General features: G+C 38.5%; 1 protein-coding gene across 1 annotated transcript in view; it reads right to left on the bottom strand.

Moving 5' to 3' along the window:
- Positions 1–13831, bottom strand: part of COL11A1 (collagen type XI alpha 1 chain) — a 289607-nt gene that overhangs the window by 140270 nt on the left and 135506 nt on the right. Inside the window, exons 11-14 of the mRNA XM_082266549.1 lie at positions 12066–12128; positions 11794–11868; positions 10604–10687; positions 9504–9560 (exon numbers count right to left, since the gene is read on the bottom strand). Coding sequence (XP_082122675.1) covers positions 9504–9560; positions 10604–10687; positions 11794–11868; positions 12066–12128 — 279 coding nt within the window. The remainder of the gene's footprint in view (positions 1–9503; positions 9561–10603; positions 10688–11793; positions 11869–12065; positions 12129–13831) is intronic.

Here is a 13831-nt window from a genome sequence, read left to right as displayed (position 1 = left end):
CCCACAGGCTTTTAGGGGTTACAGAAGAAGGGCCTTTCTGATAAACCTTTAGATCAATCTAATAAACTTAAAAATCCAGACAATCTTAACAATTTTAAGTCATGGATTGTATTGATTTCTTTAGGCTGGACAAATGTCCATGTACTGTATATTTTCAAGGAAAAAGAATTGCAGTATGTGGAATTGCCTGGTTCTCAAAACTTGCTTATCACTATTCATGACTCCAGATCGTGGTGAATGGATGGTGCTTCATGCCTTGTACAACATGGAAAGGGATTGAGGCTGATTTACTAAATAATATGAGAATGTTCACACAATGCATTTCAGTTAAACCCAAAACCCAAAAATGTAATACATAGAAGATTACCAATCCTTAGAAGTAGTGGCTGTAGTAGTTTTTAGGCTTTCTTTTCCCTCTGGCTTCACCTGGTTATCTGGGCAGTAACACATCTCTTGTATTATACAGACACCACTCTGGAGTAAGGAGCACAGTAGGCACATGTGCAGCTGCATTGTTAATCTGGGCGTGTGTGTGTGTGTGGGGGGGGGGGGGGTAATAGAGGTACTAACAGATTTAAATGCAGTACCAAATTGAAGCAAAACTCCAGCTAAAACTTGATTATCAGTTACAGCAAACATTTTTTTCTTTCTTTTAGGATAAAGGTTTTGCATAAATAAATAATAGCTGATCAACTGAAGCACCCTTGCCTGTAGCAAATGTTCTGTCTCATACCTGTCACTGCAAGAGAGCTTTAATGTTAAAAACAAGACTTACTGGCTGAATCACCAGATGAAAATAGAAGAAAGAAAGCCTATAATAGGAAAATAATACAGCCATCACATCAAAAAATTGCTAAGCTGCGATAAAGTAATAAATATTTGCTTTTGGGTTTAATACTGCTTTAAATTATCCTGTCATGCACCGATGAAATTAGGATTTCTATTATTATAGGCTTTCTGTTGTTTGGACATTTTCCAATGCTTTAGTAAATCAGCCTTATTTGTCAACATAGATTATTAATTCCTTACCACATTTACACAGATGGTAAAAGCAGTTTAATGCCTGTGCTATTTCAGATTTGTATATCAAGATCAGGTAAAAATAAATTATAACACTCTGTAAAGTAGTGTTAAAAACAAACAATTATGTAAAACCTATCCATATGTACTGCCCTATCATAATTCATCTTTCTGGTTGGGTATTAGCAAAGTGACATCTAATTGGTTGTCATGGGTTAGTGCCATTTGTGTTTTTCTTATTGTATCTTTTATTGAATATAGTCAGTCTAATATAGTGATAGTTTAATATAGTGGTCTAATCTTTTAAAAATGAGAGAGGAAAAAAATACTGTTGCTGTCTGCAATAATTTAGATATTAGTGATCACCCTTCTAGACTTTAATGGAAAATATTGGCTTTTTTGCTAAAGGTAAAATATCCACATTTAGTTTGCTTCAGTTTTTCCTTCTTTAACTTTTTCTTTCCTGTTATTATACACAGTGACACAGAATCTTCTTACGCTTCAAAAAATCCACCGGGGGTTTATTGTCAGCAATAAAACAATTTTCCTACATTTGCTGAAAACAGTCTGTGTTTAATATTTATAAACTCTTTATAATAATTCTCCAATATAGGCATAGATTAGAAACTTCAAATGTACTATTTAATGCACACTTGCATTGTTCCCAAAATAATGTGGTTACTGAGGCTTTCTTTGTGCTCTTATCTAAAAAAATAACTGGACGTCTGCAGCCTCCTTGTGGTAGAGGTAAACGGCTCACATAGGGATTCACACAGGTTTATAAACATGCATTAATATCCCATATTCTGGCAGCTAGAGGCAGTAAAACTGCAGAACTAATATCCAAAACCCCTCACGCCTCTTTAATGCACCAACAGCTATAGAACATTTATTTACTGTTATGCAAGCTGTTCTCTGTGTCAAGAAGACTACTGTTTTCAATCCCTGTACTTCAAGGTTATCGACCTGCTATATGTGCTCTATAACACTGTAAAGTAAAATGATGTGAAAATAGCAGATGCTTACTGACCAAGGAAAATATATTTTTTGTGCTAGTGGTGGTTATGGCATGGCTTTAAAGCAAATGCTGTCAGGTTGAATCATCAGCTTATGTATCATCCTAAAAAGATCTCTTTACTTGAGGTCCCACCTCTATGTACCAGCTGCAATCTTCATGATAGGATATGTGACTATCTCAGTTTAACTTTATTTTACTTTATACTAGGGAGAAAACAAAGCCAAAGGAAACTTCAATGCAACGGTAGGGGTGAGACTTAAAGAAGCATTCCAGGTATGGAAAATTTTATATAGGTTGCACTGGTCCCTCTTGTAGCAAGGAGCACTGATAGAGTGGCGTATATCAAACAAATACAAAGAGATTTCCAAGCCCAAACTTACCAACCAGTCAGTGACCAACCGAATTGACATGTCTAACAATATGCGTTAAAAACAGGTGCTCCTTCCTGGCTCACCTGCCCTCTGCCTATCCATCAAAATGCATGTGCTCCCATTGTGGATACTCTCAGAAGTTAGAGTTAGGAACTATGGAAAACAGGCTGCTTGGCTGGTTGGTAAGTTTGAGCTTGGAAATCTCTTTGTATTTTTTTGACATATGTCGCCCTTCCCGAGCTCCTTGCTGCAAAGACCAGTTATAGGTCGGGCAGTAGCTACTTGTTTGTATTTCAAAATACAGTGCTCAGGCAACACACTGACACCTTTGCTGCCAGAGTGCTATGTGCTGGGTGTTCAGTGTGCCCCTATATCTTTAAGGAGGGGTGGGCTTCTTTCAGGCTCACCTGCCCTTTGCTTATCCATTAAAATGCATTTGTTCCCATTGTGGAGACTCTCAGAGTTAGGAACTACAGAAAACAGGGTGCCTTGACAGGGCCTGTAGCTTACGCATGTGTGTGCAGATTAAACACCTGTTCTTAATGCATATTGTTAGACAGGTAAGTTCAGTTGGTCGCTGGCAAGTTGGTAAGTTTGAGCTTGGAAATCTCTTCATATTTGTATGTATGTACAGAACTTGTGGGATCCCTCTGGAAGCTGAAAATCTGTGAAGTAGACAACACTACTCCAGTGATCTCGACTAGCTTCTTGGTCTTGTGCCAAGTGGCTGCCCTTCTGCACTGAAAAAAGAAGAATGATTTGCATATTCTGAAAGATTGCAAAGCATTCTTTGATTGGATGAGGTGGGTTGTATTGAACTGAGGGACTCTGTGTGGCTCTAAAGAAAAGTGAGGGGGCGTTGAAGGGTTCTGAGAGAAGTAGGGTGGCTAATGGTCTCCAAAATACAGGTTAAGGGGCCATAGGTAACCCCTTGGAACGGCTGCATAAAGGGATGCTCAAACCAACTCAATGTAAATAAATGAAAAAAACTTTATTGAGGATCAGAGTTGACACATGGTCTAAAATAACCCCAGCTTGGGGGACATAACAACAGGTTTGTAGAAAACACCAAAACACATACATGACACATAAAAACAATGACACATTCTCACAAGGCCGGCCCCACACATACTCTGGAAGATCAAACCAGTGGAAACCCTAGCAGGACGCATACATTCCATACGGAATTTGTTGATGCGGCGAGCTCAGGGGTCCAATGGTTAATATGCCACACTATAGATAGATGAAAATGTGGTAGAAAACCAAAAAATTGCACCAAATGACAAGGGATCATAACCATCTTCCATATTCCATTTTTTCAACTTTTTGCTATGCGGTTAATATGGTGGTATCAAAGGAATTCAGTTATGCTCTGTATAGTTCATTGATCAATTCCAATAATATACTTAATAGCAGGCTAAACCATAACATTGAGTTTTACAGTTTTCATTGTATTTTCATTTAACTTCAATAAAGCACTTTATTGGAAAAAAAAAAAAAAAACATTGAGGTTCTGGATACCAGAAAACTGGAATTTTCAAATATGATTACTCCTTGAAGGAAACAGTGTCTAGAAGGAGTGTCTGCAGACCAAGTAGATTGGATTGAAATGTATGGAATCAGTCCCGTGATGATCTGGGGCAAATTTTGTTGTTTTAGGAAATATTCAGCAGTTCCTCTTGTAAGTGAGGCAACACTGTCAGGCCGACAAACGTTCCTCTGGGGCAGAAAATCACTTATAATCTTCAAACTCAGAAGGTACGGGAGCAGGGGAGAGACGCAATACAATGTGTATTCTGCGCAGGCTCACACCATTATTAAGCTGTTTCTCATAGAAGTGGATTTGGCCCTGGGCCAATAGTGACCTCCCGTTAGTTCATAAATATCACCAGTGTGTCCATAGGCAGCTTGGTGGTCATGGCCTTTTCTCTATCCCCTTATCAATTTTATTTTGGTGCTCACCGTTCACTCCGGGCGCCGGTTCGATATCCTTCTGCTCATTTTTTTTCCAGATAACTTTTTGAAAGGGGCCCGGCGGACAGGTGCGGCTCCAGCCAACCACGAGGTGACGGCGTGTTCCAAGTTTGAAGGCGAACTTCCGCACTATGAGTGAGAGCTGGAGCGCATTGGTGGCTCTTCCGGGTAGTGTGGGGCCGGCGTGTGACGTCAACGCGTTTCGCGTGCGTGACGCACGCGAAAACGCGTTGACGTCACACGCCGGCCCCACACTACCCGGAAGAGCCACCAATGCGCTCCAGCTCTCACTCATAGTGCGGAAGTTCGCCTTCAAACTTGGAACACGCCGTCACCTCGTGGTTGGCTGGAGCCGCACCTGTCCGCCGGGCCCCTTTCAAAAAGTTATCTGGAAAAAAAATGAGCAGAAGGATATCGAACCGGCGCCCGGAGTGAACGGTGAGCACCAAAATAAAATTGATAAGGGGATAGAGAAAAGGCCATGACCACCAAGCTGCCTATGGACACACTGGTGATATTTATGAACTAACGGGAGGTCACTATTGGCCCAGGGCCAAATCCACTTCTATGAGAAACAGCTTAATAATGGTGTGAGCCTGCGCAGAATACACATTGTATTGCGTCTCTCCCCTGCTCCCGTACCTTCTGAGTTTGAAGATTATAAGTGATTTTCTGCCCCAGAGGAACGTTTGCCGGCCTGACAGTGTTGCCTCACTTACAAGAGGAACTGCTGAATATTTCCTAAAACAACAAAATTTGCCCCAGATCATCACGGGACTGATTCCATACATTTCAATCCAATCTACTTGGTCTGCAGACACTCCTTCTAGACACTGTTTCCTTCAAGGAGTAATCATATTTGAAAATTCCAGTTTTCTGGTATCCAGAACCTCAATGTTATGGTTTAGCCTGCTATTAAGTATATTATTGGAATTGATCAATGAACTATACAGAGCATAACTGAATTCCTTTGATACCACCATATTAACCGCATAGCAAAAAGTTGAAAAAATGGAATATGGAAGATGGTTATGATCCCTTGTCATTTGGTGCAATTTTTTGGTTTTCTACCACATTTTCATCTATCTATAGTGTGGCATATTAACCATTGGACCCCTGAGCTCGCCGCATCAACAAATTCCGTATGGAATGTATGCGTCCTGCTAGGGTTTCCACTGGTTTGATCTTCCAGAGTATGTGTGGGGCCGGCCTTGTGAGAATGTGTCATTGTTTTTATGTGTCATGTGTGTGTTTTGGTGTTTTCTACAAACCTGTTGTTATGTCCCCCAAGCTGGGGTTATTTTAGACCATGTGTCAACTCTGATCCTCAATAAAGTTTTTTTCATTTATTTACATTGAGTTGGTTTGAGCATCCCTTTATGCAGCCGTTCCAAGGGGTTACCTATGGCCCCTTAACCTGTATTTTGTAGTATTGTATTTGGCTGTGGTGGCTCCCTTCTAACATTTTGAGACCAATTGGACTTCCAAAGGGTCTCCGAACGGTTCTGAGTCCAGTCAAAAACAGGACACAGTAGTCTCATTTTTGGGTGCCCTCTATGTGGCTAATGGTCTCTTTGAGACATTGAGGGGGAGAGGGGAGCTCTGGGACTGAGTTTCTACCCCCATCTTCCATGGACTCACAGTTTAGACCTTCTCAGGGGGATGTCTCACCTGGGATTGAATACATTCTCTTCTGGTCTCTGGTCATGTGAGAGGGGCAGTCCAACCTCACTTTACAGCAGGCTTCTGTACTTTGAGGGGGTCTGTTCTCAGCAAGGGCCAAGAGTCACCTCTCACTGTTCTCCATTCACATTATGCTTTGAGGGAAGAAAGAGTAGAATCCTCCAACAGACACAGTGGGAGTCAGACCGCGGAAAGAGCTGGCACGATCGCCGCCGACCTCCTGCGATCTTCAGGGAAACTGACAGAAGAGCCGCCTGCCTATGTAAACAAAGCAGGTGGCTCTTCTGTCACACAGGCACAGTGAGATTGTGTGTCTCAGCTAAGCTGAAACACCAATCCCTGTCACAGAGCCCCCCCCCCCCCCAGTTAGTAAGCACAATTAGGCATACATTTAACTCTTTGATAACCCCCAGAATTAACCCCTTCCCTGCTAGTGTCATTTATACAGTACAGGGTATATTATTTAGCACTGATTATTGTATTAATGTCACTGGTCCCCAAAAAGTGTCACAAATGTCAGTTAGGGGTCTGATCTGTCTGCCACAATGTCGCAGTCCTGCTAAAAATTGCTGATCGCTGCCATTACTAATAAAAACAAAAAAAAATCTAAAAATCTATCCCATAGTTTGTAAATGCAATAACTTTTGCGCAAACCAATAAAAATAGAAAATTGCACAGGTAATCAAATACCACCAAAAGAAAGCTCTATTTGTGGGGGAATAAAGGACAACAATTTTATTGTGGTACGAAGTTGCATTACTGCGCAATTGTCAGTTAAAATAACGCAGTACCGAATCGCAAAAAAATGGCCTGGTCTTTATTGGGAAAAATCTTCCGGTCTAGAAGTTGTTAAGGTGTATGTACAAAATGCATGTTTTAAAGCATGTTTTAACATATATTCTGAAAATACATGCTAGCACGCTGTATAAGTGTTGTGTTTCATTGCCATTCATTGCTGAATCCACAGGAGCCTGTTTGCACTATAGCAGACCATAATGCATTGATGCAAAGGCTCTGTGTGTTTTCGTACATCCTTTAAATTAATGGACTTTCTAATACAATACATCTGTAAGCTCAAAATATGAGCACTGACGCAGTGTTGTGGTGCGACTGGGCCCTTATGGCTAAATTCGACAAATGAAATATAGAAATTAGTGTAACATAAGGTAGGTGGAAATATAAAACAGGCAGCATGTTTCTTCCTATATTTTTACAAAGGGCTGTCATTATTTAGCTGTGCATAGAACAGCCTGATATCAAAATGCAAGCTGGTTTTAGGTGGGGTTACACTTTTCAAGCTGTGGCCAAACCATTTTAATAATAATATTCCCATAGAAAAAAACAATTTTAAACAGTCTGTTAGTTTCCCCAAGTTTAATCAAATATATAGCCTTCCATTTCAGCATCTAAAGTTTTGTTAAACGATAACAATTGCTTATATCAGTGTGCTTTTTAAGTGTTGGGTTGCTTGTTTCATTTCTTTTCAGCTCATAAACTTCATTAGGCAAAATGTGTAATCATAATGCTCTAGCTGCAATCAATGCTGTCCACACATCCATGCTTTAATGGATCATGGAATTGTTTTCAATACAAGAGTTTCTCGCAAATAAAATATGCAATGCTGCATGTGGTATACCAAAGTGGTAATTAAACAGCCTACAAAAATGGTGATTTCACATTTAACGACCACAATCAATAACATTCTTTTGTAAATAGAGAAAGCTCAAAAAATAATATATTTTGTTTTGATGAAAAAACGCCTATTAAAACCTCGGAATATATCCTATTAAGAGTTATTAGGCTAATAAGCAAAACAATATAAGCCAAATGGTGGCAAATCTGTATGGATGTTTAAGTCAGTACATAGACTTGAAAGGAATAGCTATGTCTTGTACAAACACAATAAGTTATTCATTTTGGCATTTGAATTATTTGTTCAGTCTTTGATAAAGTGAATCCTTAATGCTCTGTCTAAAGCTATTCAGATATTGTCTCTTACATATATTCTAATAACTAGAAGAACATAAACTGTAGATCCAAGGCTAGATTTACATCTGCGTATTGTGGTAAGGCTTGAAACTGATATGCAGTGCATTTTGTTGCCATAATTTTTATTGGCACCTAACAAACCTTGACAGTGGACCACATAGCAGGTGTTTTTTAAGCACACCACTATGCACAGATAAAACAATTGTGAAAAACAATGCTGCAGGTGTGTTATAACTTGTATGGGCTGCCCAATCAAAATGGTGCACATTAACATGATTGCGGTAAGACATCATGGTGCAGTAGAAAGTTCTGAATGGGTCCAAAGCCAGAGATTAGGAATGATCAAATCAGACGAATTCAGCATTTTTTGCCACTCCTAAATGTTTCTATGCAGACTTGACTGATTTGAAAATTAGGCAGTTTAGGAATTCTCAGCAGAATGGATGAGTCTGCATACATACTGCATGTTATGCGATATGACAAATAAAACCCTGTAATTTATCAATTTTATTGGTTTTCAAAGATTCATACGTTACTGCTAGAGAGAAGGTGGCTCAGCATGGAGGCCTGGTTATATAAGATACAATTTGACCCTTACAGAAGGAGAATAAATTGGAGGATTTGTTCATACTCATCATAGAACTGATGATATACTGTATGTTTTTACATTAGCACTCTGGTAACATTAAAATGCTGGCAAGATATTTGTTTTGTCTACAATGTGTATGCAGTTCCTTTCTTATGTATGTGTTATATAGCTTAGTAAGATAGTGACTGGTTCTTTTTAAGGAATATCATCAATTCAGCAAGAATTTAAAAAATAGATTCACCATTACTATTACTGTAGACAAGGCATATTTAAGAAAACAAAGCTATACATTGTCCATGCTTTTTTAAAACATGAGCTAATTACCCTACGGTGTGTAAAAGTCAATGGTTCCTTACTTTCAAAAAACAATTTCAATGACATTCACTTATTCTGGAAGTCATGGGAGAGATTTGGTATGTGGATTTTAATCCTAAACTATTTAACTCCCTGGATTTATTATTAGTGCCTTTCTTACAGTGATAAATGAAGAAAGGGAGTTGGGCCTTTTTTGACCAGTGTTAGATTTAATTGAAAGTCTCCATTAAACAAATTCACCATGACAAGTGGTAATCAAATAAATTGCTCTGAAATTTACATTATAGGTTTGGAAGACCTAAGTGCCCTTCAGAAACATCCTGGTAAAAGGTGGGGTGCCATGCTGTTTTTTTAAACAATGTCCTCTTACAATACCCCCCATGTAGATTTGCTAGCTCATCTCTAGCTGAGACCATGCTGTAATAATTGCCATGGTCACAATGATTGGTTTGGGAGGCAGACACATAAAAATTTTACTTTGACATAAAACACAAAGAAAAATGAATATTTTGTGGTGGGTATAAATCAAGTAAAGGCTACATACCACTGGACCAGATCTTCCAGTGAGACCCATTGGACCTGGAGGTCCCCTCATGGCAATCTGCAAAGTAACAATACAAAAAATTTAAATGTATTCCCTTTCCTGCAAATAATTAAACAATGTACGCAGAACTCTAGTTAGTTCACTTTCATTGATTAGAGCAAAATGCTTCAAAACTGTGATTTTACAGTAGTATATTGAACCCTAAAATCTCAAACCTCTACTTCCACCTTAGTATTTGAACATCAGCTCTAAAATGATTTAGGTAAGCAGATACATGACACATGTTAAGTCAAGAATATATGTACACTGTTGATATGTTTGTTTGATAATGAGAGCCCGTTGCTGAGAAATAGTGTAAAGTATACTGTAGTTGTCTATTATTTTTCTAAGTAATAAAGTACTGTTTAAAACCTAAAGTAGATCTAAACTTTAACTAGGTGACATTAAGTTTGCCTAAACATTTAGTATGAATTGCCATGTTTTTTTTCTCTCAAAATATTGTTTCCACTTTTTTGAATCTCTGTGCTGCTGATCTATTTTAGCCTCTTTTAGATACATCCTGTGTGAAGGCTCCACATCATTGATCTGGACTGGCAGCCTAATGACAACAGTGGAACATGATTGCGCAATGCACGTTAGCACAGCCACTCGTAGTCACCATAAGAGGAGCATATAAGAAGGTGACAACCTCATATCAGGAAATGGCTGAACAAGGAAATTCATGAAAGAATTACCAGATATTTGTCACATCTACCCTTAGCGTAGATGGTCACGCAATATAGCTTGCTTCGGGGTTCTTTGTGTATAGGAGCCCCCTTTCCCGAGTAGCAACCAGGCCTACTGGTACTGGGATGCCCTCAGGTCTTATACATAATGCTATAGTGCCAGGCTATAACTCAGGGGCAGGCAAGAACTGAGAACAGTGAACAGGCACATGAACAGAGCACAGCGAATGGGTATAGACTCAAGTGGAAGAATAAACAGATTCAGTATATTATGTATTCAGTTGTGAGATTTTGGTTATACTAGCTGCATTACATTACACATTTTCTTATTAGAAAAGGAAGGAAGAAACCTTACCATATATTCTAATTACTTACACGAGCTTGTTGAAGGATGGCTTGAGCTTGGGCTTCTTGTGCTGAGATAGGTGGTCCTTTTTCACCATCACTTGAATACCGGAACTGAAATACAATAAACATAGAACATAAAAATGCATCAAGCAACATTAGATCCTGATTTTGTTACCCCTTTACCTAATACAACAGTCTGCTATCAAATATGTGTATGTCCAGTAAGTATGATGCACACCTAGTCTTTTAGCAAACTATCTTGTTTTGTATGTAGCTATAATGCTTTCATAAGGAAACCTGAGCTATCCCATGATATATTAATAATATACATTATATTCCTAATATATATTCCTAATATATATGCATATTACATGCATTTTATAAATTGGTTATTATACAATCCTCAGAGTAACAAAGCAATTAGGACTTCATAATAGAAAAAAAAAGTCCCTGGTATATAAAAAGCAGTTAAAATTAAACAGTATAAAAGCTCCCTACACCTCAATCCTGCTGGCCAGCCAAAGCAACCTTTATGTAGAGTGAGCACATCCTGGCGAAAACAAGTGTTTTTGTAATGTTAGAAACAGGTGTTGATTGGACTAAAAAAAATATATACTTGAAAATGTTTGTATAGGTTTATATAACTTTCCATTTTTAGTTTACAAATGCGTTGAGTGGCTAAAATTTAAAGGGCATTTCCTGCCAAACAGTTAAGCAATTAGTTACTGTGCCTCCAGTATAATGGATTTTATCAGACACAAGATTTCTTTAGTAGTATACATACCTTATGATCCATCTATACCCTCACTTTTTAGAGATTCTGTGCTACTGCTTCACCTACTGCCTACCATGGAAGAATAATGATTACTTACTCTGAGGTCTGCACTACTTATAGTTTCCTTATTTTTATTAATTTGAAAAAAATGGCATACACTCTGCTAGTCTGATGTCAGATTTTAGCTGCAGTGTGATAACTAGGTACTTCTGGTTTTACACTTCTCTGGAACACATAAGTAAAAGTTCATACTTTATCTTTCACATTTTAATGCCTAATCCCATAAGGGTAAAATAAAAAAAATTCTCAACAAGGCAACGTTCATTATATCTCTGCATAAAGGCATCAAAATGAGCCCTGACCTGGTCAATGATAGCTCAACTAATTCCCTGTGTGCTATGTGAAAGCTGCAGAATTGAATAAAATAAAACCTATTACTCACTGGTAACATCAACATAGTGCCAGGAGGTCCAGGTAATCCATCAGCACCGGGTAATCCAGGACGACCAGGTGGACCCTAGGGAAAATGACCACATAAGTGATAACTATAAAACACTCTTATAGTAAGTAAAAACATCAAACAGAAATATTTGCACAATTATTTTTAGTGATTATTATCTAATGAAACCCTATATTATTTTATTGATAAAATAACTGTAAAAAAATAAATAAAATGAATTAACTTATAATAGGCTGACTGTGTATGGTACTCACTCTCTCACCAGGGTCTCCAGATGGGCCAGATGGACCTTGCAAGCCAGGGGGACCAGTAAGACCCTAAAAGAAGTAGAATAGAGGTTATACATAGATATACCTGTAAAAAATAAGATAGTAGGGGGCATATCTAAAATATGTAAAATATGACATTCAGCAAACATTCTTTGCAAGCAAATCTTTTACTTCCATGTATTGTAAATGACAGTCACTGCGTTAGGAAATAGATCCCTATGTCTTAAACTGCAATTTAAAAAAAAAAATCAGTTTAAAGTGCATTCTGGTGTCCTGAGTTTGTTATCACTCATTGTGGACTCTCTGTCCTTCTACTAGGGTAGCTGTCACTCATCTTGTTTAAATCTCCATGATTAAGAATGCATAAAAAAATATTAGTAATATTACTGCTCAGCTAGTAGTCACATTTAACTGGATGTGTTTTGTTGGAATTACAAATTATTTTTTAAATGAATAACGAATAAATTGTGAATAACTAATACTAATTATACCATGATCTAGATCACAGATGTCAAACTGGCGGCTCTCCAGCTGTTGCGAAACTACAAGTCCCATGAGGCATTGCAAATCTGACAGTTACAAGCATGACTCCCACAGGCAGAGGCATGATGGGACTTGTATTGCCGCAACAGCTGGAGGGCCGCCACTTTGACCAATGCATTGTAAAATCAATCACCTACTCACATGGTAACTCAAGCATACTTAAGCCTAATACACACGGGCCAAATGTTGGCCGGTATTGGTCATATTCTATCGAACTGGCCGATGCCAACCAACATTTTGCCTGTGTGTACTAGACTTAAGTGTGCTTGAGTTACTAGGTGAGCAGGTGATTGATTTCACAATGCCTGGGACATGTGTATGGCAGCAGGTCTGACAAAAGTCATTGGCTGAGAGTGCTGACCGGAGTGTTCTGATGGGGGGGCTGTCCCCCAGTCAGAACACAAAAGAACAACAGGGGAGATCACGGTACTAACATCCAATTGTTAGTACAGCTTTCCAACCTTGGCTGTCAGTTTTTTTTTGATCAACCCGCTGGATTGAACACACAAAAAAAAAAAAACTAGTGGGGTGTTCCAAACTACTGAGAACACAAGAAAAATCTAAATGATTTGAGAAGGTTTTTTATTTTTATCATTTAAAAAAAAAACCCTACCCACTCACTCTCTAATCTAGGAGCTATGAGGCCAATATCACTTGGAGAGCTGTATTCCCTCCATCAGTTCCATACATTTCATGTTTAGAAATAAAGTGGCTGCCACTGATGAAAATCTGTGGAAATCCACTGAAAACCAATGGGTTTTGGACAGTGGACTAAAGGCTACCAATCAGTTCTGAATAATTGTAAAAAATGAATAAAAAAAATGTGTCATAACTTCCCCTATGGCAATGGGGTTGATTTATTAAAGGCAAATAGGCTGGTCAGCAGAGCTTCACCGCATTCATTACGCTCTGGGGCAAATTCCCTGCAATGTCTGCTGCAAAGTGAACAGTCTATTTGCCTTTAGTAAATGCATACCAAGAATAGATCCCTGCATATCTTTCATGTAGCATTTCTCTTATTTATTTATTAATTTATTTAAATAAAGTTACAATGCTGCGTTTCTTCTGGTTGTGTTTCATCCCAGCTCTGTGTTTGGTGGGTGATCCATATGGGGAGCTCCCACTATTTATCAATGGAGAGGTATGAATGAGGCACGTTTTCCAGTTACATCCAAAAAGTAAGAAACCTTTTTTGTCTCTACAGCATG

This window comes from Pelophylax lessonae, assembly GCF_965119305.1.
Source record: "Pelophylax lessonae genome assembly, chromosome: 8".
NCBI classification, from domain to species: Eukaryota; Metazoa; Chordata; class Amphibia; order Anura; family Ranidae; genus Pelophylax; species Pelophylax lessonae.
Note: the sequence above shows the minus strand (reverse complement) of the source record. Positions and strands in the feature narration are given on the sequence as shown.